The sequence below is a fragment of the Paroedura picta genome, chromosome 5 (assembly GCF_049243985.1).
Source record: "Paroedura picta isolate Pp20150507F chromosome 5, Ppicta_v3.0, whole genome shotgun sequence".
NCBI classification, from domain to species: domain Eukaryota; kingdom Metazoa; phylum Chordata; class Lepidosauria; order Squamata; family Gekkonidae; genus Paroedura; species Paroedura picta.
In genome coordinates this window covers 15,835,428-15,862,397 of record NC_135373.1, presented here as the reverse complement: position 1 = coordinate 15,862,397, position 26,970 = coordinate 15,835,428, and the positions used below count along the sequence as shown (strand labels likewise).

At 51.4% G+C, this 26,970-nt stretch overlaps 2 protein-coding genes across 2 annotated transcripts; both read left to right on the top strand.

Annotated features, from left to right (window-relative positions):
* Positions 1-2,260: 2,260 nt before the first annotated feature.
* TOMM40 (translocase of outer mitochondrial membrane 40) lies at positions 2,261-14,771 on the top strand. The gene is made up of 10 exons (XM_077336652.1): positions 2,261-2,425; positions 4,225-4,438; positions 5,300-5,367; positions 8,051-8,143; positions 8,237-8,338; positions 8,653-8,758; positions 8,921-9,043; positions 10,374-10,450; positions 11,875-11,977; positions 14,437-14,771. The coding sequence occupies exons 2-10, from the start codon at positions 4,234-4,236 to the stop codon at positions 14,574-14,576; spliced, it is 1,017 nt and encodes a 338-aa protein (XP_077192767.1). The 5' UTR covers positions 2,261-2,425; positions 4,225-4,233; the 3' UTR covers positions 14,577-14,771.
* Positions 14,772-22,732: 7,961 nt separating this feature from the next.
* Positions 22,733-26,589, top strand: LOC143837139 (uncharacterized). Its single transcript, XM_077336655.1, has 3 exons — positions 22,733-22,890; positions 24,008-24,140; positions 25,901-26,589. Exons 1-3 carry the CDS (start codon positions 22,797-22,799, stop codon positions 26,400-26,402), a joined length of 729 nt encoding a protein of 242 aa, XP_077192770.1. The 5' UTR covers positions 22,733-22,796; the 3' UTR covers positions 26,403-26,589.
* Positions 26,590-26,970: the final 381 nt, after the last annotated feature.

Below are 26,970 nucleotides of genomic sequence, written 5' to 3'. Positions count from 1 at the left end.
ACCAATCCTAGCATAATTGCTCTCTCGACTGAGTTGGATCACATAATATGGCCAAAGTAAGTGAGCCAGAGTTTTGTGATTTTGCCTACCAGTGAAATATTGGGCTTTATGTGCTGTAGTTTTTCCTAGTTTGTGACTTTTGCTGTCCATGGAATCTGCAGAAGCCTTCTCCAGCACCAGAGTTCAAATGAATCAATTCTCCTCTTGTTTAGATCTCTATATATTGTTCCATATTGCAAAAGTCAGTTTGTGGTGACAGAACAGTCCTATCTGTATGTTCTTTATTGCCTGGACTGGGTGGGCCATTGGCCTGACCCAACATGTCTTCTCTTATATGGAGCAGAGGTCCACAAGGAGCTATTAGGCACACGGTATAACTGGCACACTCTGTCTAGGGCAGATTGGCTGGAGATCAGACTTAATAGTGGGAAATCACCTGGAAGTTGGCACCCCTAGGATTAGCTGGCAATATGAGTTGAATTTTATTTATTGTATTTAGATATCGTCTCTATGTATTTACCAACAAGATCATTTTGGTTACCAACGAGATTGTTTTGGAGAGGAGCAGGCCAACTGTGTCATTGGCAGGGAAGATGTTGCAGCTAAAGCTCACTTTGGACACATCATGCGATCAAACTTGTTAGAAAAATCATTAATGCTCTGCATGGTCAGCGGCAAAAGGAAAAGTGGTCACCAAAGGATCTGCTGGCTCGACACGATCAAAGCCAATACAGGAATGACCATGAACCAACTAAAAGAAGCAGTTAGAAACAGGGAGGCGTGGCGAAGACTTTCCTACAGAATCGCCAGGGGTTGGACACGACTGAACGGATGACGTCATCATTGTCTCTAAGATTCCGTGGGCATTGAAAGACTGAACATGGATTTATAAGGCTCTAAATCAGGGGTAGTCAAACTGCGGCCCTCCAGATGTCCATGGACTACAATTCCCAGGAGCCCCCTGCCAGCGAATGCTGGCAGGGGGCTCCTGGGAATTGTAGTCCATGGACATCTGGAGGGCCGCAGTTTGACTACCCCTGCTCTAAATGAATGTGTATGTTGTCCCACACACCATGACTTCCACGCCCCAGAAAGAGCCAGGGTATGTGGGAGAAAGGGAGCCTAGAAACCATCCTTGGGGAAACATTTGGAGGTTGATGGCACTGCATTTTGCTCAAATTAGATGCCCTACATTTAAGGGTTATCCAATGTCCTCGTTTGAGGAAGCATGTCCTCTTTGGGGCTTTAAAAATGAAAATGTTCTTTTGGGGGGTTTGGGAAGGTTACGAATATTCCTAGCGAGTAGCTTAGAGTCAGGATGTTGAAAATGAGATTTGTCGTTTTGGTTCGCTTGTTCAAAGTCAGTTCTGGCATCGAAGGAGCGTGTGTGCACACGAAGGCTTAGAGCTTGGGTAAAACTTTGTTGGTCTTAAGGTGTCGCTGGACTCCAACTTAGTTGGAAGTAGACAGGAAATACATCCCCCCCCCCCCCCCCCCAGTTTAACTGAGTGAGCCTGTCAGCACCGGACACCAGAGCAGGGCATTAAAATCTGGGAAATCTTGCTTCCCTACTTCAATTTTATTTTTAAATAATCAATGGCACCGAACTTGCACTGTATGTCATGTAATTTCGGGACGGCACGGGGCAGGCTTTTTCATGGGCCAATGTGGGGGAAGCCCTGCGTGTCGGTCACGTTCTCGTGTTTAACTTTAGTGGGGGCTGCAACTGGCGCCCCCTCAGAATTAGCAGGGGTTTCACTGGCATCGCCGCTAGAAACTTTGAGGGGTGGTTTCTATAGCAACCGTAGGCGCGGAGAAGAAAGGCGGGGCGAAAACGAGCACTTCCTCTAAAAATGGCGAGGGGTTTCGCTTGTTTCCGGAAGCCATTCTGGGACGAGACTCGATGCTTGCCGCGGTGCACGCCGGGGGCCCTAGCGCCGTCTGACCTTGCGCCTGCTCCTCGAGCCTGACCTTGCTTCCTTCGCCCGACGCTCCGCCCCTCCATTGAGAAAACAGCCAACTAGTGGGCTGCATCCCCGCCTCTTCTGGAAAACGACCAATGAAAACACAGAGCAGGGTTGTCCCCGGCGGCCAATCGCGGGTTGGGGAGGCCAGATTGATTTTAAAATTTGCCCAATCAGGGTGACGAATGGCAAGCGGGCCAATAGGACCCCTTCGTGGCCGGAGGGGCGGGGGGAGGAAGCGGTAAGACATGCAACCAGCCTTTCGCCCATGAGGACTGCACGGTCCAGGCGAAGGGGCGCGGCTTGGGAGGACGCTCTCCAATCGCGTGGCGAAGACCGAGGGGCGGGGGCGGAGCCGGAGTCCGACCGGCCAATGGTGTGGCGGAGGGGCGGGGCCTCCGTGCTGGTGGGTTGGGGTGTCTCCCGGCTCCTGCCCTCGCCGCCGCCGCCGCCAGCACCGCGTGAGTTGAGAAGGGGGAAGAGCGGGCCGGGCGCGGGGGGAGGACTCTTCTGGACACCGGGGGGAGGAGGGGGAGGAAGGCGGGCGAGTCCCGGAAAGGCTGGTGGGGGAGGGGCCGATGGCGCCCCCTCCTCCGTCCGACCACGTGACCATAGCTGCGGAGGGTCGGCAACTGGGTGCCCGTGGGCGACCCCAGGACAAACCATGGGGCCGCTGCCTCCCTCTCGCCCGCAAAGGGGAAGGTGCGCGGGGGTCAGTGCAGTCCCCAGGCTTTGCAAGAGGGCAGAGCCAGATTTTGCATGCGTGATTTGTACAGTACAAGGGTGTCCAAAGTGTGGTTCTCCCGATGTCCGTGGACTACAATTACCATGAGCCCCTGCTGGCAAGGGCTCATTGTAATTGTAGTCCATGGACATCGGGAGAGCCACAAAGCCCCTGCCTTGGCCGTCTCGTTGCTCTTTCTAAGGAGCTTCAGCCGTTCTGCTGCAGTCCAACAGGGTTACCCTCTGCAACTGATAAGCAATGTAATAGGACTGGGATAGTCCCGCATGGAATTCTAAGCCTGTGGCCCACTTTGCACACTGATGGACCCCCGTTCAGTCCCCTACCTTTGGCCTGGCAGAAGTAACCAGCGGTTACGCCAAGCAGTCATCTGTGCATCTCCATCCAACGGTGCGTGCACTTTCCTCCTGCTGCATTGGGGAACTGTGGCCAAAGGCTAAGCTTGGCTCCCCTGATGTTCCAGAGAGTCTGGCTGCCGCCTTGCCTTGAGGTTTGTGTTGTGTTCAGACTGCTAGTGGAAGAGATGGATTTGAGTCCAGCAGTGACTGATGGGCCACCAAGACTTTCAGGGTCTGAGCCTTTGCCGGCCAAAGCCCCCTCCATGGATGGGAATGCCAAAATGGTGTCCTTTGCTAAATGCCTCTTAAGATGCATCAGTTTGCACTCGCTGATGCTTTTCCCTATGCGGCTGCTTGAGGTCCTTCAACGGAGTCTAAAACCAGGTTTGTCAGAAAATATTTTTTGATTTACATTCTCAAAAGTCTGCTGTTCTCACTGGGATGCAGGGTGATTATCCAGAGTGGGTCAAAGCCCTCAACCGGATGGCAGATTGAATTAGCAATGGCAGTAGGATTAGGGTTGTAGTTGGAGGACTAAAAACTACCTGGTGGAATGAGCCCCTGGAGCACATCCGGGCCCTGTTGGAGTTAGCGCAGTTCTGCAAGGCCTGTAAACCGTAGCTCTTCTGCCAGGCTTTTGGGTGGGGCCAAAGCTAACAGCTTTCCACCTACCTATTTGTGGCCCCGCCCACTCATCTGTCCATCTATGTATTGATCCACTTCAAACCATCCTCAGTGTCCAGGAGAATTCAATACAGACACTTCATGGCCAAATCATTGCTGTTTTAATCTGCTTTTACCTGTCACTGTTTATTTAAATTATTCTTAAATTTAATTTTTCCTTATGTAATTGTGTATTTTAGATTTTTTTGAGCACTGCCCTGAGCCAGCTTGCTGGGAGGGCAGCCAAAAAATCCGATAAACTAAACTTAACCAAATGCCTGGTGGAAGAGCTCCATTTTGCAGGACCTCCAGAACTTAGAAAGGATCTTAGTAGGATTCTAAGTAAGCTAGTCACAGTTGTATCACAGTCCCTAGTAATTTATCATTAGGATAAAACTCTGTGAAATATTTAGGAATGTTGAATCTGGTATAGGCTGTCCTTTCCCATGAAACTGAGCTGTCTCGCGGTAAACAAGCCATGTAGTGAAACTTTGATTCTTCTCATTTTTTCCCCTAGTTCCTCACCATGGGTAACGTCCTGGCTGCCAGTTCTCCAGCGCCCCCTCCTGCGGTGCCCGGGCCAGGCTCTGGCCTGGTGTCAGTGCCGCCCGGCTTCACCATGCCCCCCGTCAGCGGACTGGTTCCCCCGCCCCAAGACCGTGCTGCAGAAGAGAAATGTGACCAGCTTCCTAACCCGGGCACATTTGAGGAGTGCCATCGGAAGTGCAAAGGTAAAAAAAACTCCCCCCCCCCAGGCAAAGGTGGCAGGTAGGGTTGGGTGCTTTGGGGTCCGACGCGCCCAAACCTAGCTTAGATTGCGTCCACACTAAGGTGACCAGATTTTAACATTGGTAAAGCGGGACACCATTGACCCGGGGGGGGGGGGTGTCTTGATTAAAAATTTGGTCTATATGGAGCAACAAAATTTTTCATAGAATGCATAGAACACAAAAATAGTATTGTAATATATATTTTTTTAATTTCAACATAAGTACTATTTGCCAGGTGCCCACAGATGTCCCTCCAAAAGTGGGACAATCTGGTCACCTTAGTCCACACCCACTAGCATGTTCTGTTTAAATGCCAGCTGCTCAGACTTAATCCAGCAGCAACTCATAATCACGTTCAGCATGCAGCTAACGCCTAACCAAGAGGTGGGTACTTTTCCTCTTAGCCTGCAGCTCTGCTCTAAGTGATCCTGGAAGGCTGGAAACAGGCAGCTGCCATTCATCCCCTGGATTAGAGCTGGGAAGTTTACAATCTCTTGGCTATAAGTCTTGGCACGCTTGCACCTCCTCCTTTTGTTTACTGGCTTCCATTGCACTGTGTGGACCCCATTCCCCTCTGAGGAGTCCTGAACGTTGCTGAGATTTGGCTGACCCATAACCCCAAGACTTGATCCTTTAACAACAAGTCATGCATAAATGACACCTGGAAGTCATGATGGAAAGTAGCGTGCCCTAGGACTGGGATTCGAACCCAAGTCTCTTGATCCACAAACTGAGTAGGGAGGCCCAGCTGGTCACTTCTCAGGGCAAAACTGGAAAACATGCCTCGGTCTCACTTTCTCCCTTTGTTTCTCTGCGTTTCAGAATTGTTCCCCATCCAGATGGAAGGGGTGAAGCTGACTGTGAACAAAGGTCTCAGCAATCACTTCCAGGTAAAGCCAGCATCAGACCCTCATCTGTTTGTGTTTTGCTTGCTGGATTGCAAAGAGTGGATCGGGGGGCTGCAGCCTGGTGCCTGTATGTGACGCAGTGCCTGCCCACGTTTTTTCCAGCACTTTTAGAAAGTGTTGCAGGGCCAGGTGGGGTTTTCACCGATAAAGACTTCTGATTGGCTGTTGGTGATTCGTTATGCTGGGAAAATGTGTGAAAGTTGTTGCTGTGGCAGCAGAAGGACCTCCATGGCGTGAGCAGTGGTCGGCATTGTGTGGCTCCTCCTTCTGTGACAGCCGTTTACTGCCTGTTCTCCCACACACACTGTGTCAAAATGGCAACAGTAATTCTGCCCAGAGGCAGGGCTGTGCACTTCGCCGCCTTGGTGATCACGGAAGCCTGAGGCAGTGCGTAGGAGCCCAACCGCATGGCACGGTGCTGCCACCCCTCTTCTCCTCGCCGTGGTGTTGGCCTCCTGCACGGCCTCTGCATAGCAGCCCTGGACTTCCTCGGTGGTCTCCTCTCCCAGGCCTAAGCAGGGCCAACCATGCTTCTGAAAGCTGATGAGATGGGGCTGCCTTGGCCAGTCTCTTGAGGAGCCCAGGGATGCTTCTCTTAAGGGGCTGGGGTTCAGTCCTGCACTCTCCAATGCAGAAGCTTTCCCAGCCTTTGATCCTAACCACACTTCCTGAGGAGCATGTGTGGCAATCTGGGTACTCAGAGGCATTCTCACCCTTGCTCCTTCATAGGCGAAAGACGCCCTGGAAATCCATTCTAGGACAGAAGTCTCTTGGGTTGTGCTCTCTCTCTCTCTCTCTCATGTTGATTTGTTCGAGATTGTCCGTCCTCTGAAGCATAGCCGGGCAGGGTTTTGGTTGGGACAGGCATCAGAGTGGGGAATAGATCTTCTCTAAGGGTTGATTGGGTAGTGACTGTGCAGTGATTGCCTTCCTCCATGGCGTATCGTTGGGAAGAGTCTGAGCACCAAGTTGGATTGTTGGCTGTATTGCAGCCTTTTAACTTGGTCTCATATGTTTCCTTTGTCAATTATTAGCTGTGTGCAGTTAATACAAGTTGAGTAAGATTAGGGCTCCCCCGCTGTAACAGAGTGGGTTGAAAACTTTGATATTAGGAGGGTGATTGCCTGGTCTGCCTGCATAACTGTTGCAAGTACCGTATTTCCCAGAAAATAAGACATACTCATAAAATAAGCCGTAGCAGGATTTCTTAGCATTTGCACAATATATGCCATCCCCTGAAAGTAAGTGTGTCCTCGGAGGGAAGAAGTAAAGCTGTGGCTGCCGTTTTAATCAGCACTGTGGGTCTTTCTCCCCCCAGCACCAACCAGCAACAGTCTGTGGTAGGATTGTAGCCGCTTCAGCGCTCACGGATGACCGAGGCAACCAGTGGCACGGAGGAGAGGAGCAGCGTTGGCATGGCGTGCCAGCTGGCACCCCCATGCAGGCGCAGAGCTCTGTGCCTGCGTGTGGTCACCAGCTAGCGCGCTGCCAGCATCAGCACCCCTCCCCTCCAAGCCGTGGCACTGGCCACCCCAGTCTCTCTCCCCCCCTACAAGCACCAGTCAATCTGCTGCTCCCCAGCACTTAGCAGCAACAGTCCGTGGGTCTCTCTCCCCCCACACAAAAACCTTTGTTGATGGCATCGACTTTTCTAAATACCAATAAGACACCCCCTGAAAATAAGCCATATTGTGTCTTCTTGAGGAAAAATAAATATGTTATAAGACAGTGTCTTATTTTTGGGGAAACTTGGTACTTGGCTGCAAATATTGTATTGTTTCATGGACAGCCTGCTTGGTGTCGTGTTGAAGAGTGGCAGCCTCCAAACTGGAGAACCGGATTTGAATCCCCGCTCCTCCACGTGCAGCCAGCTGGGTGACTGGGTTATTTCCAGTTCTCTCAGAGCTCTCTCCGACCCCCCTACCTCACAGAGTCTCTGTTACAGGGAGAGGAAGGACAGGCGATTGTAGTAAAAAGCAGGGTACAGAAAAACAGCCCTTCCCCCTGTGTAACTCGGCTGTATGATAAATAAATAATCAACAAAAACAGCGAAAGTTTTCCTGCCTCATCTGCAGAATGGAAGGGTTAGAAGCCTCAGATGCGAGTATCATATTGCTGATATCTTTGTACATTTACTTCCAAAGGAGTCCCATTGGGATCAGTGCAGCCTTCTCCTTTGTCAGCATGCACAGGATTTTGGTTAGCCATTCCCATGAATAAGTTTGGCAACAGCAGTACAAACCCCCACCCACCCACCCTGATCTGTCATTTGTTGCTCATCCTGAAAGAAGAAAAGTTGGATTTTATTCCTTGCATTTCATTGTCTGAAGGAGTCTCAAAACAGCTTACAGTCGCCTCCCCTTCCTCTGCCCACATCTTTGGAAGTAGGTGGGGCTGAGAGAGCTCTCACAGGACTCCTCTGAGAGAACTGGGAGAAGCTGCTGGTCTTAACCACTACACCACCAAGACAAACGCCCACAAAATGTTAAAAAGACTTCACTGTCTGATTGCCTGGGGTGATCCTTACTCGCCCTAGGCGAGCAGGCAGACAGGTATTGACAGGTATTGGGGTTGGACTAGATGACCCACGCGGTCTCTTCCAACTCTGTCTTGGCTGTCCGTTGGTGATCCCTGCCTCTCTCCTCCCCCTCTTGGTCTCCTGCAGGTCAATCACACGGTAGCACTCAGTACGGTTGGCGACTCCAATTACCATTTTGGGGTGACCTACGTCGGGACGAAGCAGCTGAGCCCCACAGAGGTATGGCTGGAGGCGGGAGGTGCTATTTTGGTGTCTGTTCCATGGGATCACGCTTGGCTCATCTCAGCCCCACCCACCCCTCTGTTTTTCCAGGCCTTCCCTGTTCTCGTGGGTGACATGGATAACGGTGGCAGCCTGAATGCACAGATCATCCACCAGGTCACAAACAAAGTTCGCTCCAAGGTGGCCTTTCAGGTACAGAAAACCTTCTGTCTCATTTTGCTCCGTGAGTTTAGCGCAGCTTTTATGAGCTCAAGGCCAGGAATGAGCCACGGTGGCCGGCCTTCGCCTTCTTCCTCACAACAGCCTCCGTGGTGGCTCAAGCAGCCAGCTGTGGCAACATCAGGCTCTGCTGGCCACAACATGTGTGCTTAAAGCAGTACGTTAACATAACCGTCTTCCTATAAGAGTCCTTAGTGGCTCGCCAAATTGATGGCAGGAGAGGAGCTTTTTGGAATCACTGCTCACTACTTCAACTTCTTGAACTCTCTTCTTGTCTTCTATCCCAGACGCAGCAGTCCAAATTTGTGAACTGGCAAGTGGACGGTGAATACCGGGGCGCAGACTTCACTGCTGCTGTCACGCTAGGGAACCCCGATATTTTAGTAGGCTCAGGTAAGCAGAAGGCCTCTTGACAGTCTCCCCCCCCCTTGCTTATAAGCCCTGGGCTGGCCTCTGAGCTGTGTCACCCGTCTGTCCAGAGGGGATGCCTTTGTGGACCAGCGAGGCATTTTCCCAGCTGGGTGGAGCTCACACATCATTCTGTCCACTGTGCAGGGATTCTGGTGGCGCATTACCTGCAGAGCATCACGCCGTGCCTGGCACTGGGAGGGGAGCTGGTATACCATCGGCGTCCAGGAGAGGAGGGAACAGTCATGTCCCTGGCTGGGAAATACACAGGTACCACTGGATTCCTGCTGGATATTTCCCCTTTATTCTCCGTGAAGAGATGCTTGTGGCCATGTGTCTGAAAAGTAGCAGGTGGTAGAAGTCCTTGAAAGGGCTGAATGAGTTGCTCTCCCAGAGCTGGCCTGCAGGCTGAGGCTGTGTGTGTTTGCTCAGAAATAAGCCTTGAGGAATGTGAACAGACTGGCTTTATTCTGAATCAGACCCTTTGGCCGCAACGGTCAGTATTCTCTACTCAGACTGGCAGTCGCTCTCCTGGGTCTCAGGCTTTTCCCTCACCTCCTGCCTGGTCCTTTTAACTGGAGATGCCGGGGATTGAACTGGGGACCTTCTGCCTGCCAAGCAGAAGCTCTGTCACTGAGCTCCAGCCCCACTTCCTGGCTCTCCAGGGTCTCAGGCATAGGTCCTTCCCATCCCCTCCTGCCTGGTTCTTTTAACTGGACATGCCGGGAATTGAATTGGGGACCTTCTGCATGTCAAGCTCAGGCCACATCCCCACCCCAGGTTCAATAAGAGGCCCCCTCCCAAGTAAACTCACCCAGGGTTGCATTGTGGGTAATGGTATCAACCAGGCCAAGCTGGTGCTGTCTTCCCCAGTCCTGCGCTCTTGAGTACTGCAGTCTGTTCCCGGCATGACTACCTGCACATTTTCAAAGTGCCTCCCTCCCTCCTCCACTATGTCTAGTCGACAAAATTGAACCGCTCAATAGCCAATGCATTAATGCATTAAGATGGCAGCCCTGTGAGTCTGTCTGTAGCAGGAGCAAGAGTCCAGGAGCTCCTTAAGGACTAACCAGATTCGGCAGGGGGTTGGACTAGATGACCCCGGAGGAGCTTTCGGAAGTAGTGGCGCTGGGAAGGTCATACCCAGCCGTCGCACATTAGGACATTAGAAGTCTGGGACCCCCAGGAAGGACCGGAGCCGAGCATCATCTTCACTCCCCACATTAAGCGCCACAAGAATGGCAGCAGCAGGCTGCGGATGACAGGGAGCTGCAGGCGGCAGCACAAGCCCATTTCCCTGCCCATTTCTCCGAGCAAGTTGGTAAAGGCATTTCTTTGCAGCAGAGCCCCCGGGAAAGCTCTCTGGAATACTTCAGCTTTGCACGGTTTGTGGCAGGCCCAAAGAGGGGGAGCTTTCCCGACCCCCTCGGGCAGGCTGTTCCGCCAGGCGGGAGCTGCAAGGGAGGAAGCATCAGGAGTTTGCACGTACACAAGGCAGCTCTTCCGCTGGTGGCATCTCGTTCCCTCTTGCCGTCCAAGCTTGAATAAGACCAAATTCTCTTCAAGACAAGTGAGGGGTCCTCTCTTTCTCTCCCTGCAGCACCAAACTGGATCGGGACCTTAACCATAGGCCAAGCGGGAGCACATGCAACGTATTACCATAAAGCCAGTGATCAGGTAGGAGCCGTTATTTGGGAAGGGGGCCCTTGTGGGAGGGCAGCTGCGGAGGAAGCAAGTAGCGCATGGGAGGGAGCTGGAAGTTCCTTCATGTTCCACAAGGTCTTGGAGGAAAGAGTATTGTTCAGCAGGCAAAACACACTTTGGCCATCTTAAGGCAACGGAATTTCATAAGAGAAGCCATGTTGGATTGGTCCAGTGGCCCCTTCAGTCCAGCACTCCGTGACACACTGGCCAAAGCCCAGGGGCCATGAGGAGGTCCACCAGCAGGGCCAGAACTCCAGAAGCCCTCCCACTGTGGCCCCGTTATGGACCAAGAAGACAGAACATCCCTGCCCCAGACATAGGAACATAAGAGAAGCTATGTTAGATCACTCTATCCAGCCCAACACTCTGTCACACAGTGACCAAAACCCAGGTGCTCTCAGGAGGTCTACAGGCAGGGTCAGAACCCCAGAAGCCCTTCCAAGCCCCCAAAGAGGAAAAAATCCTTCTGGGCCTTGTGGCTGAAAGCCTTGTGGACCTCTCCTCCATACAAGAACCTTGGTTGGGTCTCACTTTGATGGCCACGTCTGTATAATAAGGATGATAATTTAATTTTTTTAGCCCACCGTTTTCTGGTTGGGAAACATCAGATAAAACCCCAAAACACAATAAATTATATTCATTATGTTTTGAAATTATATTCGAACGACATACTTTACCGTTTAATATTTTTATTACTTGACTTGATTTATTAACCGGCCCCCTCTCTCCAGCCTTGGGGCAGAGTCTTAACATATATTTCTGCAACATTGTTTGAATCTCTGGTGGAAGGTTAGGTGGTTTCTCGAGCAGGGAGGCCGGGGACCTCATGGCGTTATTTCCGGGCCTCAGCCAGAGCCCTGGGGGAAGAGCTCTGCATGGAACCAGGGCTTGCTTTTACTCCCGGAGTCTTACTACTTTGTGCTCCACAGGCCAGAACCAGAGTGGTGCCCTGGAAGGCTGACAGATCTAGACATTGGCAAGGAGTGGGCTGGATGCTGGTTGGACATGTAGAGCAGGGGTAGTCAATCTGTGGTCCATGGACTACAGTTCCCATGAGCCCCTGCCAGCAAAGGACATCTGGAGGACCACAGGTTGACTACCCCTGAAGTAGAGAGCTTCAGGGGGGGGGGGGGGTTGGAGAAACATCTGGAGCAGAGGTCCATCAGTGGCTCTGAGCCACCAGGTCTAGATGGAGCACTTTGTCTGGGGCAGGATGTTCTGTCTTCTTCCCTGCCACGGCAGAGAGTGTGGGGTTGGCCTGAGGACATCAGAAATCTCCCGGGGCACTAGTCCAAACAGGGTCGGGGGAGTAGAAGTCGAAGCTGGCAGGCAGGGAGGGAAGGGGCCCAAATGCAGACACCTCACAATCCCCTTCTCCCATCCCTTGGTTCCCCCAGCTGCAGGTGGGCGTGGAGTTTGAAGCCAGCACCCGCATGCAAGACACGAGCGTCACGTTTGGCTACCAGCTAGATCTTCCAAAGGCCAACCTGCTCTTCAGAGGTATGGAGTCTCCCCCTTGTTTTTCAGCCTGGAGGACAAATGGGCAGGGAGCGTGAATGCTGTGGATCGGGGAGGTTCAATTCTGCTCTGTTCCTCTTGTTTAAGAAATCAGGGCCATGCTCATTGAAGGGGACGGTCTCAACTTTCAAAGCATCGCATGGTTTGCAGCCAACATTCACAAAGGACCGCCTAATCCCTTATGAACGTCCCTGAGAGTTAGGGTGATCTTTGGGGGCCCCATTTCAGGCTCGCACCTGCAGAGATTAAGCAGGGGACACTCGGCACGGGGCCTTCTTGGTTGTGGCCCCAAAGCTCTGGATCTCTCCCCTCAGGGAGATTCCTTTGTCCCGGTCTGTTCCTGTCTCTCTACCAGTGGGTGAAGCTGTTTGTTTGTTTAGTTCAGTGATACTTCAGCAATCTTCCTCCCTAATCGATGTTTTGGTTACTGTTTTCATGTTCATTACAAGTTTTAGCTGTTTCTTAATTGTTTGAATGCTCGGCCAGGGTGGGTAGGGGTGGTGATGAATATTATTATTGGATTTTTATACCATCTGGTATAATTTGGTTAAATTTAATTTGGTTAAATTAAAATTGAGATTCTAAAATTTAAAATCAAAGTTGACTCACTAATTCAAGGTTTTGGTATTAACCTTTAAGGCCACACATGGCTTGGGTCCTACTTACCTGCGGGACCGCCTGGTTGCTTATGCTCCCCGCAGGGCTCTTCGCTCTTTACTGGCTGTTCCGGGCCCCCAGGAAGTTCACCTGCCCTCGACCCGGGCCGGGGCCTTTTTGGTCCTGGCCTCAACCTGGTGGAATGAAGGTCCTGCCGGGATTGTCGGCTTCCCGCAGGTCCTGCAAGACGGAGCTCTTCCGCCAGGCGCTTGGTTGAGGCCAGGGCAGACCCTCGGTCTTTCCATCAAGGACCCCTTCCCAAGGGCTACTAAAATCTATTGAAGTCTGTGAGATCTGCACCCACCCACTCTGAGTGGAGAAGACTCAGCCTCCGTCCGAACGAGGCGGGACGGGATAGATTATTGGGATGGATTATTGAAATACATTTTTGTCCACTTGCTGTCTATTGCAAATTGGGGTTTTACGGGCGGGGGGGGGGGGACTTATTGTATTTTAATGTTTTATTCTGTAAACCACCGCAGGTTCCTAGGAAATGTGGCAGTATACAAATCGAAATATTAACTAAATATATATATACTAGTAATCAAGCCCGCTGTATGACCAATACGGCGGGCGCTAGGTACTTGCAGTCTTGCGGGTGCTCCGTGGCGGCGGGCTGTCGACGGCGGCTCCCTCGGGCGGCTTTGCGCCTCTCGCCGCGTCAGGCCGCCGGCAAAGGAGCAACTGCGAACCGCACTGTGCGCGGCTCACAGTTGCTGGGGCTGGGAATCGGAGGGACCAATCGCCTGCCGATTGGTCCCTCCGATTGTCTGTCCGGAGGAAGGGTCCAAAGCGGACCTTTCCTCATCCCGGACACATCCCACCCCAGAACCCCTTACCGCATTATTTAGTCCACAGCGCCCATGGCGCTACTGGCGGTGTTGGGATAAATTAACACTAACAACTGTTCCCCCAGTCCCGTCACCCTTTATCCTTGCCTGCCCGCTGCTTACAGCAGATCACCTCTGTTCGTGGTACGGAGAGAAAGATTCTGATGGTTATAGAGGGTGATTTCATCTGTGCGTGTTCTTTCTTTATGCTAAGAGTTGCATCGTAGCATTGAGCAGTTGAAACAATTTAAAATACATCAGGTGCGCAGGATCCCTCAGCCACTGCTGTCTATATTCCTTCTACTCTGAGGAGAGAGCCCCTATGGGCTCTTGTAGGATTGGGCCAGTTCGGTCAGTCCGTAATCCATCGGCTCTCCCCAACTGCCTGGCAGAAGAGCTCTGCTTTGCATGCCCTTTGGGACTGTGGAAGCTCCTGCTTCCGGCAGCTCAGGTTGGGTCCAGGACCCTGGTTGAGGCCAACATATGTTTCAAGGGCTGGGGATCACCAGCCGGTTCATATTGGTGGAGTGCAAAGGTCTACTGGGGCGGGGGGGGGGGGGGGAGCAAAGCCAGGTGATCCTTCAGGTGTGTGGGACCCAGGCCCCAAAAGGCCTTAATGGTTAAAAGCAGAACCTTGAACCTGATCTGGAATTCAACCAGCAGCCAGGACCCCTGCCTGAGAACAGGTGAGACCCTGCCCCTCTGCATTTGGGACCAGTTGCAGGATCAGAGGCAGGAGCAGGCCCGCGTAGAATCATTGTGAGCAGCAGAGGGGGCTCTTGTTGGGGCAGGAAAGCGGGGTATATGTTTTGTGTGTCGCTCAAATGATAAGTCATATATTTTCTGGGCCACCCATCCCGTTGGTCCCCCCCCCCGCCCCCCGGTTCTAACTCTGTAAGTGCTGCTCCTTTGCACCTTGTGACCACCTCCATTTTCCCTCTTTCCCCTCCGCAGGCTCTGTCGACAGCAATTGGATTGTGGGAGCCGCACTGGAGAAGAAGCTCCTCCCCCTCCCCCTCACGCTGGCCATGGGGGCTTTCCTCAACCATCGCAAGAACAAGTTCCAGTGTGGTTTCGGCCTGACCATCGGCTAAGCCCCTCCCTCCACGTGCCCGCTCTTCCCCCCTCCCGGCTGATTCAGCGCACCTCACCTTGCACCGCATCCTTGTTTGGCCAGCAGTGGCCTCCCTGGGGGCGCGTGGGGTGGCAGGAGGGAGCGGGGGCAGGACACATGGGGCGGGCGCTGCGGGAATATCTCCCCCTCTGCCGCCGCCTTCCCTCCTGGCAGGAGCAGCTAGCCGGTTCCCGGGGAACGCGGAGTTCCTTGTTCCCATCGGACTTCTCTCCCTATAGTAGGGTTCAGCACCTGCGACTGCGCTTCCTTCTGTTGCCACGAGGGGGCGGTGTTGCTTTGGGCAATGGCTTTCCCTCCCTTCCTGTGGATGATCTACCATCGTAGAGGCGGCAGGGAAGAGACTTAGCAGGGAAGGATTTCGGTGACAGCAGCTGGGAAGGGGAGGCTCGGTCACATGCACTGCGTCAAAGGATGGTGCGGGTTCAAGCACCAGCAAGTTCTTCTCCCCCGCGGTCACCCAGAAGGGACACGTGCGACTTTGGACGGTTTGCGAATGTGTCTTGAGTAACCATTACTACTTTGCACACCCTTCTCTCCCGCAGCCTGTGTTCCTTAGGGTTGGGCGCTTTGGCGCCCGAAGCAGCCGTACGCTCCTGAAGCAGCCAGCGCCGCAGTGCGGCGCTGGCTGCTTCAGGAGCGTACGGCTGCTTCGGGCGCCAAAGCGCCCAACCCTAGTTCCCAATCCTGCTAAATTCTGGGGTATTTTGGCCTCCAAACCCCCTCCCCCCCGAAAAACCCCCTTTCTCTCCCTTTGCTATTTTTTTTAAGTTCACAGCTCCAGGGTCAATGAGGGGGAACCCAACATTTTCTCCAGCCCTGCCTGTGTCAGGGATGTTTTTGGTTTGGATCCCCTCCTTCCCTCTCTGCCCTCCCTCCCTCCCTCCCCCGTGAAGCTGCACACAGAAGTTCCGTGGGCCCATCCGAGAGCCCATTCCTCCTCCCCGGCCAAGAGGTTGTTGGGGGAAATCAGTTGCATGCCCTTCTCCGCCAGAGACTTAAATGTAAATCATGTTTATAAGTTATGGGAACGAAAGGATCTTTTATGAAGGGTGGGGGTGGGGGATAACTGCTCAACCCACAAGGGGAGAATCGCCCCCCTTTCCCCTGTGAAGTTGAATATGCCTGTTTCAATAAATTACCATCCACCACTTGTCCCGTCTGCGTCTTTGTTTCTGTGGCAGGGGTCCCCAACTGGCGTGGTCACAAGATGGCTGCCACAGGAGGCGGAGCTAGCCACAGAGAGGCTGTCACAGCTTAGCCTAAGTCACCAGTAAAAATCCTTGTGCTGTAAAGGATACCGCTGCTAAAGCAACGTCCTTAAAAATCTGCACAGCCAATCAGCCCTACAGGGCCCTGCCTGCTTTCTGAAAATTTGAGGTTGGTGCATAGTAAGAGCTGGGATTTTGTGCCCCAGTTTTTACTCCCCAAAGGAGTCTCAAAGTGGCTTCTATTTGTGTGCTCTGCGTGCCCTTTGCTATTGCAGAGACCCAGCTTGGTGTCATGGTTAAGAGCAACAGTCTAGAGAACCAGATAAAATTCCCCACTCCTCCCCAAGTAGCCAGCTGAGTGACCTTGGGCCAGTCTCCGCTCTCTTAGAGCTCTCTCAGCCCAATCTACCTCACAGAGTATTTTATGGGGAGAGGAGGGGAAGGCGATTTCAAGCCACTTTGAGACTCCTTCAGGTATTAAAAAGTAGGGTGCAGAAAACCAGCTCTTCTACTCTTCCCCCACAAGAGGCATCCTGTGAGGTGGATGAAGCTGAGAGCGCTCTGAGAGAACGGGGACTGGCCCAAGATCACCCAGCAGGGATGCAACACTGTCAGGCACCACTTTGGGTCCCCTCGTTCTCTCCTTCCCCTAGGATGGGCCGGTCAGGGTTCTCTGGCAGCGGCATGTCCGTTTCCCCCTGGCAGGCTTCGTGGCTCCTGAGCGGCACGGAGTTCAAAGGATCTGCTGACCGACAGCTCCCCACTGAAGTGCCTGCCCTCCATGGGCCACCTACTCCTTTGCCTGCCAAAGGAAGACCCCCCTCTGTCTTTCCGACACTGGAGTCCCCTGAAGTTAAAATATTTTTTTCAAATTTGAAGGGGGGGGGGGGCTAGAGTGGTTGTGTCCTGCAAATGCACAAGGAGGCATGCTTGCTTAGAGATCAGGCCCTCCCACTGAGATGGCTCCCATTTTCTCTCTGGGCCTTCGGCTCCAATCCGTGGCCAGTGCAGTGGCCAGGGAGATGGGGGGGGGGGCAGGAAACTGCACAGAGATGACTTGGGGCCCTAAAGGAATTGCTGCTGGGCGGAAGGGATTTTTACGCATTTGCACAGAGCACTTCTCTTTGCCAGGGCTGTATGTGGGTGTTTTTAAAAATAATCTTTCTGTTGTTTTTGACGCAAAATGTTTTCCCAGTTCTTCCTTTTCCTCCATCTCACAGGAATGAAAGTCTCAGGAGCTTGTGAGTGTTCTGTATTGTGTGTGTGTGTGGGGGGGTGGACTAGATGCCCCAGGAAGTCCCTTCCAACTCTATGATTCTACGAGCTGCATGCCCTTTGCCCAAGAGGTGGTCTCACACATTTCAGAAAAGGAAAAATAATTTCAATTTTTTGTTTGCTATTTTTTAACTTCAAAATGTTTATATGCCACCGCCTTGGTAGAATATTGCCAAGGTAGCTTCCCAAATTAATGTAGTGTTTAAAAATGTTGTCTAGAATGAAAAGTTACCAATGCAAACCCAAAGAAGAGAGAGAACCCGTAAGCTGGAGAGCCATTGTAGCTTGGTGGCAGAGCCTCTGCTTGGCACACAGAAGGTCTCCGGTTTGATTCCCTGCATCTCTAGTTCACGTTGTCAGAGTTTAGATATGAAAAAAGGAACAGAGCCCTAGGGAATGAATAAAGGTAAAGGTATCCCCTGTGCAAGCACCGGGTCATGTCTGACCCTTGGGGTGACGCCCTCTAGCGTTTTCATGGCAGACTCAATACGGGGTGGTTTGCCAGTGCCTTCCCCAGTCATTACCGTTTACCCCCCAGCAGCAAGCTGGGTACTCATTTTACCGACCTTGGAAGGATGGAAGGCTGAGTCAACCTTGAGCCGGCTGCTGGGCTTGAACTCCCAGCCTCATGGGCAGAGCTTTCAGACTGCATGTCTGCTGCCTACCACTCTGCGCCACAAGAGGCTCTAGAGAAACGAATAAAATAATATTATTTCAATGAGAAATAACTTTGTATGGAAAGGAGAAAGACCTAGCTAACTGTTCTCACTGTTGCCTACAGTCATTCTGTTTAACTGCTGTCCTGGGGGCAAGCAGGGAGGAAGTGTGCTCAAAGGAGCAGGAAGTCTTCAGTGGGACACTTTGAAAACCACCAGGGAATTCCTTATCTAACTATGCTAAATACACATCTCTGGTGCCCCCTGCAGGAGACTCCTCACATTTTTCTGAATCACGCACATTAAAAATCTGTATATTCCAACAGTCCAAAGGACCGGGTAGGAAGTGATGTCAAAGACCTTTCCCTGAGTCCCCGGAGAGCCACTGTCCATGTGAGTAGATCAGACTGACCTCAGGTCCGATGGTCGTATTCAGCCTTGTGTCTTCCCAGGTGTACCCATACAGTACCTCCAAATAGGATCCATTTGCAGAGTAGCAACAGGAAAGCTAAAAGCAATTCAGGGAGGGGAAAGCTGGAGGGTGGGGGAGGTGTAGCACTTAAAATATCAGGCTAGGAGCTGTGAGGTCTGAGTTCAAATTCCCCCGCCCACCCACACAGCTTGCTTAGGTGACCCTGAGCTATTCTCTTTTTCAGCCTTTCTAACCTTGCAGAGCGGTTGTGAGGATAAAAGAGGAAGGGAGAAAATGATGCATGCTACCTGGAATTCCTGGGGAGCAAGGGATGGATTCGAATGTCAGTTCAAGACCTGGGGTCTCCCCAAGCCAGTTCTTCTGCTCTAACTGCTATGCCGCGCTGCCTGCCGCACATCTAAGCCTCCCTGCATCCTTTTCTCTTGCAGAACAACAAGTCTTTCATTATCTTGATTAGAACTGTTTGGGGGCTTCTGGGAGAGGGAGAGCGGGCTTGTAACTCTCATACTCTGAGTGTTCCTCGGAAGTTATGGCAAGGGAGGTTAAAGTGGAGCCCCAGCCCCAAATGGGTTTCGATTGCCAAAACGCAACCTTGGCAAAAAGGGTTGTCCTGATCTGAAATGTCAGAGGCTGCAGGTCAATCGATGCCAGCTGGTGCTTCATCCAGCCCTGAGTTAACCCTCCTCCACCAGTTCTCAGGGCCTTTAACTCTCTGTAAAACCAGATGTGAGTCCAGCGGCACCTTTAAGACCAGCAAACCCTGATTCTGGGCAGAAGCTTTTGTGTGCAGGCCCACTTCCATATCGGAATCAGTGTGCCTTTGAACAAAAGCTCCTACTTAAAATAAACTTTTGAGGCTCCCAAAGTCCCCACGGGACTCAAACTTCAGACCAACGGCCATTCACCGGCATTTATCGCTCCGTGTTTACCCTGTCTGTGGGTGGTTGTCTGTTTGCTGCTGGACACTCTGTTCCCCTGTGGCTCCTTTCTGTCGTAAAGAGGGGTGTGGTGTCTCTGGCGAGGTTGCTTCAAAAGGGGGGCATTTCAGGTGCTTCTGGTTCAAAGGGGAGGCTGTGTGTTTCTACCAGCTTTTGTGCTGGGGAGGTTCGTCTCCTGGGCAGGAGTCAGTAATCTGCAGCAAACACCGAGAGAGCTTTGTGGTTCTGTAAAATTTGGCAGTCTAGACCAGGAGTGGGCAAACTGTGGCCCTCCAGATGTCTGTGGACTACGATTCCCATGAGCCCCTGCCAGCATTCGGAGGACCACAATTTGCCCACCCCTAGTCTAGATTCTTCCATTCACTTTCTCCTACGTTGTGCTTTCTCCTGGAACGAAGCATCAGACTTGTCGCTATTTATTTTCTCCACACACGCACACACACAAACGCCATGGGTATCCAAAGTAGCTTAAATCAATCTCCTCCATTTTATTTTTACAACAACCCTGTGAGGTTGGTTCGTCTGAGAGTACATGACCGGACCAAGGTCACCCAGCAAACTTCCATGGCAGAGTGAAGATTTGAACCTGGGTCTCCCAGTTGCTAATTGGACACACTAACCACTATGCCCCACTTCTTCTTCTGGAGGCCATTGCCCCAACTGGTTTTAAATTGTGACGTCTGGGCTGCGTACGTGAGCCGCCTTGAGCTGCAAAAGGAAGGCGGCCTCTGAAATTTGAGTTCATAAATAAACGAAGAGCCAGTGTGGCGTCAGAGGGAAGAATGTCTTGCGCGTATCCGGAAGGGCTGTGTTTGTATCCCCACTCTGGCATGGAACCTCACTGGGTGACCCTGGGCCACACATTCTTTGAGTCTCGCCTACTTCTCAGGGCTGTTGTGAACATAAAATGGAAGTGAGGAGAACAGCATGAGCCTCCTTGGAGTTAATACTTGGGGGTGCACACGTATTAGATAATAAATGAGAGCAGTGCAATGATAACAGAGGGTATCAAAGAGTATCAGCAAGGGTGCATTTTAATTAATTAATCTGTTTATTTATTTATTTATTATATTTATATACCGCCCTCCCCGAAGGCTCAGGGCGGTTTACATAGAACATAAGAACAATACATGAAACAGTCTATATGAATTAATAATAATAGTTGTAACAATATAACAGTATAAAAATATAACAGTATAAACAATGCAGCAGTGCAAACAGGTCGGGAGCTCTCTGGTGGAGTTCTGAGGGGGGGGGGAGCAGGGGCCCTTTGGTCGCTGTTGGTTCTGCCTGGTCTCATACAGGAGTATAAGAGGGACGGTCTAATAATTAAACCAAACAGAGAGAAACAGACCTATCCAATGGCAATACAATAAGTATATTCATAAAGGGAAGAAAAGTGTCCTTTTTTTGTAGTTTTGTACTGTGTCAGTACAGGCCAGTATCCCCATGCCTATGTGAGCCTGTGGCCAGTATTGTATTATTATTATATATAAGGTTTGAATTCTTGATACCTATAAAATTGATTAAAATATTGAAGACTCAGAGGACTTGTCACTGATGAAAGAATCTCGCTGAAAACGGACATTACCTGGATTACGTTTTGACAAAAGTCCTACAGAATAAACAGATAAGGAAAACTACAAAGAAGGACACTTTTCTTTCCTTTATGAATACATTTATTGTATTGCCATTGGATAGGTCTGCTTCTCTCTCAACCAAATGCCTGGCGGAAGAGCTCCTTTTTGCAGGCCCTGCGGAACTGTTTAAGCTCCGTCAGGACCCTGATCTCCACCAGGTGGGGGCCAGAACAGAGAAGGCTCTGGCCCTGGTCGAGACCAGGTGGTCTTCTTTTGCTGCTGTCTACCCACCAGGACTGAGATTCACCTGCTAAAGCTTCTGACTGATCTAAACTTCATTTTTAGAAACCAGCCACCGGGCCCAGACTATAAACAGACTAGGGACTGTTTTCCGACTGACTGGAAAAGCCATGATCTGCTTAGCCCTTTTGCAGTTTGAACTGCGTGGATCAGGAGATGAAGCCAGGAGGTAAATATTCTCAAATTCTGATGCCAACAAGCCCTGCCCTGGTCTCCTCAGATCTTGGAAGCTAAGCAGAGTTGCCCCTGGTCAGTCCTTGAACGGGAGACCACCCGAACAGTCCTGCGTTGTTAGGCAAAGGCAGACAATGGCAAATTGCCCCAGTTGGTTTCTTGACACACACCACACCAGCATTTAGGAAGTGGAAGGAGGTCCTCATAACCAAATGACCAAGACTTGTACGGAGAGGTCTGCACTAAGGTTCTGTGCTTTGGCCGCCGAAGCGGCTATTCCAGCCGCGGCACTGGCTGCTTTGGGCTGGAATAGCCGCTTCGGTGGCCAAAGCCCGGTGCTGTGAAGGACGTGTGCTGGTCACCACTGAAGAGGGTGCTGCCTCTCTTGGAGGCCTCAGTCAGGTCGTTGGCCTTGAAAAGCCCTCGAAATGGGCATCCTGGGACTCCCAGTGACTCCTCGGTGGTGTTGCTGTCGAAAGCTTCACATTTTGGCACCCGGCCAATCGGGAGGCCTAGTGCTGTGATTTCAGAGGCTGGCTGAGCCCGCTCTCTCTGGGTGTCGCTCAGTGGAGTTGTTCACGGGCGGTCCCTGTGCCAAAAGGGCACCTTGAGACTCCCCTCACTGTGAGGCAGAGTGAGAGGTGGGCGTGTTTGACTGGCTGGTGCCTTCTGGCAGGCAGGACACTGAGCACAGTAGAGGTAGGTTCACATGGCTTCGGGTGAACCGTCGCTTCTCAGGGCAGGCTGCCTGGGACGGTGATCCCATCCTCGTCACCAGTAATAAGCCTGTGGATTCAGCAAAACACAGGCTCCACATTCTTCGAAAACAGCTCTTGATTAACAACTCCTAGTCCAAACACTGAACGGGGCAAAACAAGCTCACAGGGAACATAGATACATTTCAGGCAGCCCACCGAGAGCTCTGATTGGCCCTTAATGGAGAAGCCTGATTGGCCCTTAACCGAGCCCTGGATTGGTCATTATTAATGTTTGCTATTGGTTGGCCTTCAAGCCATTGTTTGCATATAGTGTGGACTGTCTACATACATAACGTGTGTGTGTGTGTGGGGGGGGGTCATCTGGGCATGGAATTGGGGTCACTGTGAGTGTCCTGCATTGTGCAGGGGGTTGGACTAGATGACCCTGGGGTCTCTTAGAACTCTAGGATTCTGATTGTAAAACAAGTTTTTTAGGACAACAAAATTTGAGTCCAACAGCATCTTTAAGAACAACAAGCATTTATTCAAGGTGTGAGCTTTCAAGTTAATTTACTTTCTCCTTATAGCTGTATGATCCTTGTTCCATTGTCTGTGGAAGAGTGCCTGCCCATGCCTTGAATCAATCTGTTGTTCTTAAAGGTGCCATTGGACTTGAATTTTGTTGCACAACTTCAGACCAACACGGCGACCCACTTGAAGCTTTTTAGGAGTTTGCCCTTTGCCGTTTGGGCCTTTGGTCCCTACAGGATGCTTGCTCTCCCTCTTCCCAGTCAAATCCTTCCCTTGGAGCTCAGGCAGGGCCAGCCAGGTTTACTCTTCCTTGGTTAATGAATAACAGGGGCAGGGTGGTCACCCCATCCAGCCACCCCATAAAGTGGCTCCTCCTATTTTTCTGGATGGACATTCCTGGTTCTTCTGTCTCGCAGCGTCTTGGACTCTCTTCCGCCATGCAGCCTCTTGCTGTTTTCCTGACCTTGGTCATTTTGGCAGGTGAGAGGAACTCTCTGTGCAGGGTGGGGGCGGGGGTAGGATCTGAAGGAGGTGTTTTTGCGGGGTCAGAAAACCCACCTGCCCACAACACCATTTCCCCAGAAAAATTGTCTCCTGGACCTGCCCCTGTTCTCTGGTGGAGCAAAAAGATATTGCTCCAAATAGTTTAGTTTATTGGATTTTTAGACTGCCCTCCCAGCAAGCTGGCTCAGGTCAGTATACAAAAAATATATAATATGCCATTACAACAGGTAAAATTAATTTAAATAGACAGTTAAAACAAGTTAAAACAGCAATGCTACTGCCTTAAAACGTCTGTTGTGGGTGTTGAATTCTTTTAGAAATTTAGGATGATTTGGGAGTGGATCAGTGCATAAATAGATGGGCCCAAAAGTAGGTAGGGAGGTAGATGGAGGACAGAGAGGCTCTTATACAGATGGGAGCTTTGGCGCAGCTGCCTCGGCGGTCACCGAACCCTGGGGTGGCCGGGGCCACTGTGGCTGCCACCGCCCCTCCTTTCCGCGCCGTGGCACTGGCCCCCTGAGGATTCGGTGATCGCCGAGGCGGCCGCACCACACCAAAGCCCACATCCCTGTAGCCATATTTTGAAGAGCCCAAAAGAGAACAGAATTGCCAGACATGAATTCAAAAACGCGGTTGCCATGACCAATCTCATTTTAAACGACCTCTATGAATTGTTGGCATGTTCAGGAATCTTCCGAAACTTTTCAACCCCAAAAGAAGAACATTGTCAGAACTTGTTTAAAAAGAGCCCAGAAGAGGACAGACACACAAAGTCCGAGCCCTGTCACATGTCCCTGATATTGACTCAAGAGGTGTGAGGAATTCTGCTGAGAGAAATAGGCTGTTAACTGGGGGGGGGGAGGGGGGTATTCCCTTCCCTGGTTGTTTTTCTCAGGTGACATAAGAACAAAATGTTCTTCCCTTTCTCATTATATTTCAAGCATCATGTCTTCCACATGGGAACACTGAGTTTAAATTTTACAAGGAGCATCCCTCAAGTTGGAGAGAATCTCAATTTTCTTCTAGCTCACTGGGGATAAGCTCTCCCTCCAAAAAAACTTAATTCATGGGCAGCGGTCTGTTTCTCTTGCAGGCTCCCGGGCTGCTCAGGAAAGTAGCCTCTCACAACTGGACAAAGTCCTCTCAGAGTATTTCCCAACAGTCTACAATGAGACGCAAGAACGCTGGGATGCTCTGCGCAACTCCAAACAGGGCCAAGAGTTCAGGTGAGTAAGCCAGGCTCGGCCACAGTGGCCCAGAGGGCAGGGAGCCTTTGTGGGTCAGAGCAACCCAGAGCATGTCTGGCGTCACTGCTCTATCTGAAACTTGTGGTGGCCTTGAGAGCACAAACATCCCTCCATCCTGGCACGGAAGACTGGTTCCCCCCCTCTTAAACAAACACACGATATGTCCAGAGAAACCCCCTGCCCTAAAGAAAACTTCACCCCATGCTTGATCAACAGGCTCCTTCAGAGGGCTATAAAGATGGCGAGTAGAGTTAAGGGGCTTCCTTACCACTGAAAAAGCTGAAATTCAGGAAATGTTAGTTAAAGTAGCCAAATTTCCTTCCTTCCTTCCTTCCTTCCTTCCTTCCTTCCTTCCTTCCTTCCTTCCTTCCTTCCATAGTAGCAGGTGGTTTTGTTTGGCTGGAGAGGCTTTTTTTTGTTGCTGTAAACCTTTGAGTGACAGCTGTCACTCACAGATCTGAGCTCTGCCCACTGCAGCCCAAGAGGGAGCAGGCTAGATTTCCATTTCTTTCCTAGCAACTATCCAAATATTCGCCCATATGAATGTAAATAAGTGTATGTACACTTTGTGCATATTTGGTCCATTTTGTGTGTGTGTGTGTATCTGTAGATGGCCACCCTATGTATAGCCCAAGGTGCCACCATTACAGAAATCTCTGCATGGGACGCCTATGCATCTTGACTTTTTAAAGAGGGAGGTGAGCAGCTAAGGTCCTCCTGCACCAGAAATATGGGCACACCAGGGACTCTCAGACTGGATGTTGATTTAGTAAAATAAACAGAACTTAAGTCTCTCTCTCTCTCTCTCTCTCTCTCTCTCTCTCTCTCTCTCTCTCACACACACACACACACACACACACACACACACACACACACAATATGCTGTAGGAGTCCAGTTGCCCCTCTAGGCTGAAATCAGGTTGGGATAATGGGGCCCAGGAAATCTGGGTTCATGACCTCACCCAAATATGGTGAAATCTCAGCCTAACCCTCTTCACTGAGTAGGGTTGCCAACTCTGGGCCAGGAGTCCTGGAGTTTTGCAGGTGGGGAGGTTGGTGTTTGGGGAGGGACCTCGGCACAATAGCACCCTTCCCCCCTTCAAAGGTGCTGTTTTCTCCAGGGGAACTGATCTCTGTCGTCTGGAGACTAGTTGTAGCTCTGGTAGAAGTACAGACTCTGGCTAGAAGAGGGTTGCCAGCTCTGGGTTGGGAATACCTGGAGATTTGAGGGGATGACATCTGTGGAGGGCAGGGTTTGGGGAGGGGAGAGGAGAGGAGAGGCCTCAGTTGGGTACACTGTCCCATGTGCCAAGCAGCCATTTCCACCAGGGTCAACTGATCTGTGTCATCTAGAAACAAGTCGTAATTCCAGGAGATCTCCAGCTGCCTCCTGGAGGTAATCCAGATAAACTCTGTACAACAATTCTAAGTAGTGTTTCTTCCACAACCTCAATACAAGTAGTAATATAAATGGGCCAATGGCTCAAAATAGTATGGAGATCCTAGTCCAAAACGGCATCCTTGGAATGAAATAAACTGAAAGTAAACTCAAGAAAGGACATTGTTTAAAAACATTCTTTATTATATTTTAATGCCATAAGGATAGGTCTTTTCTTCTTGGTTTGAGTTATCTGAGACCATCCTGTGTTTATCCTATTGTCACCTCCTGAAGGTTGGCTGCCATCTTGCCTAGAGGCGGCCTACCCAATTTCCTGGTTGCCCTCTCTGTCTTTCCACAGCAACCTCCTCCTCAATTCCTTCAACACCATGAAAAGCAACCAGGCAGAGCTGGCGGTGGAAGTCCGGAAGCTGGGCAGGAAACTGGCTGAAAACGTGCAGCCTCATGCCCAGGAGTTGAAGGAGAAGGTAGAAGTTCTCATGGGCGAGTGGCAACAGAAGTTCCTGGCCAGCTGGAACAAGGCCCACGAGGGTCTGATGGAACACACGCAGCCCCTGAGGCAAACCCTGACCAACATGACAGAAGAGCTGGCACAGAAAATGGAGCAGAGCATGGAGCACTATCTGGGGACTTCTAGCGAGGCCCTGAAGTCCAAATTTCGGAAGGACACCCAGGAGTTCCGCCAGAAACTGCAGCAGCAGCTGCAAGTCCGCTTCAGACCCTTGAGGGCCACGATCCAGCAGGTGACCCGTAAACTGTCCAGCTATGCTGAGGCCATTCCAAGTGACCTCTTGACCCCATTCAGGAACATCGCAAACATGGGGTTACAGATTTTGCAGTGAGAATCCTGCTAAGCAGCCAAGCAGAGGAAGACCCATCTGGGCCCTCGGAAAGCCCTTGCGGGTGCCCAGTGTGGAATAGTGGGAAGGGGACGGCCCTCCAGAAGAATATTCCTTGACCCCGCACAACCTCCCGGTTCTTGTAACACCGTCATTTCCCGGTATGGGACAATAAAACCTCTGTTTGGTAGTCCTGGTTGTTACTGTGGCCTTCAAAGGGATGGGAGCTTGGAAGGTGAGAGCTGCCAGCTCCAGGTTGGGCAATTCCCAGAGAGTTGGGGCATGGAATCTGGGGACTGAGGGATGCCAGCCTCCAGCTGGGACCTGGAGATCCCCTGGAATTCCAGCTCATCTCCAGACTACAGAGATCAGTTCCCCTGGAGAAAGGGAGCAGTGGTCTCCAACCCCCGGTCTGGGGACCAGTACTGGTCCATGGATCAGTCAGTACCGGTCCACGGCTCTTCCTTGTCCTCCTCTCCGGCTGCTGCCTCTGGGGCTGCCCTGCCACCGGCTCACCTTTGGTGCTCTCCAGCGGCTGCCATAGCTGGGGCTCCCCCTCGGCGTGGCACTG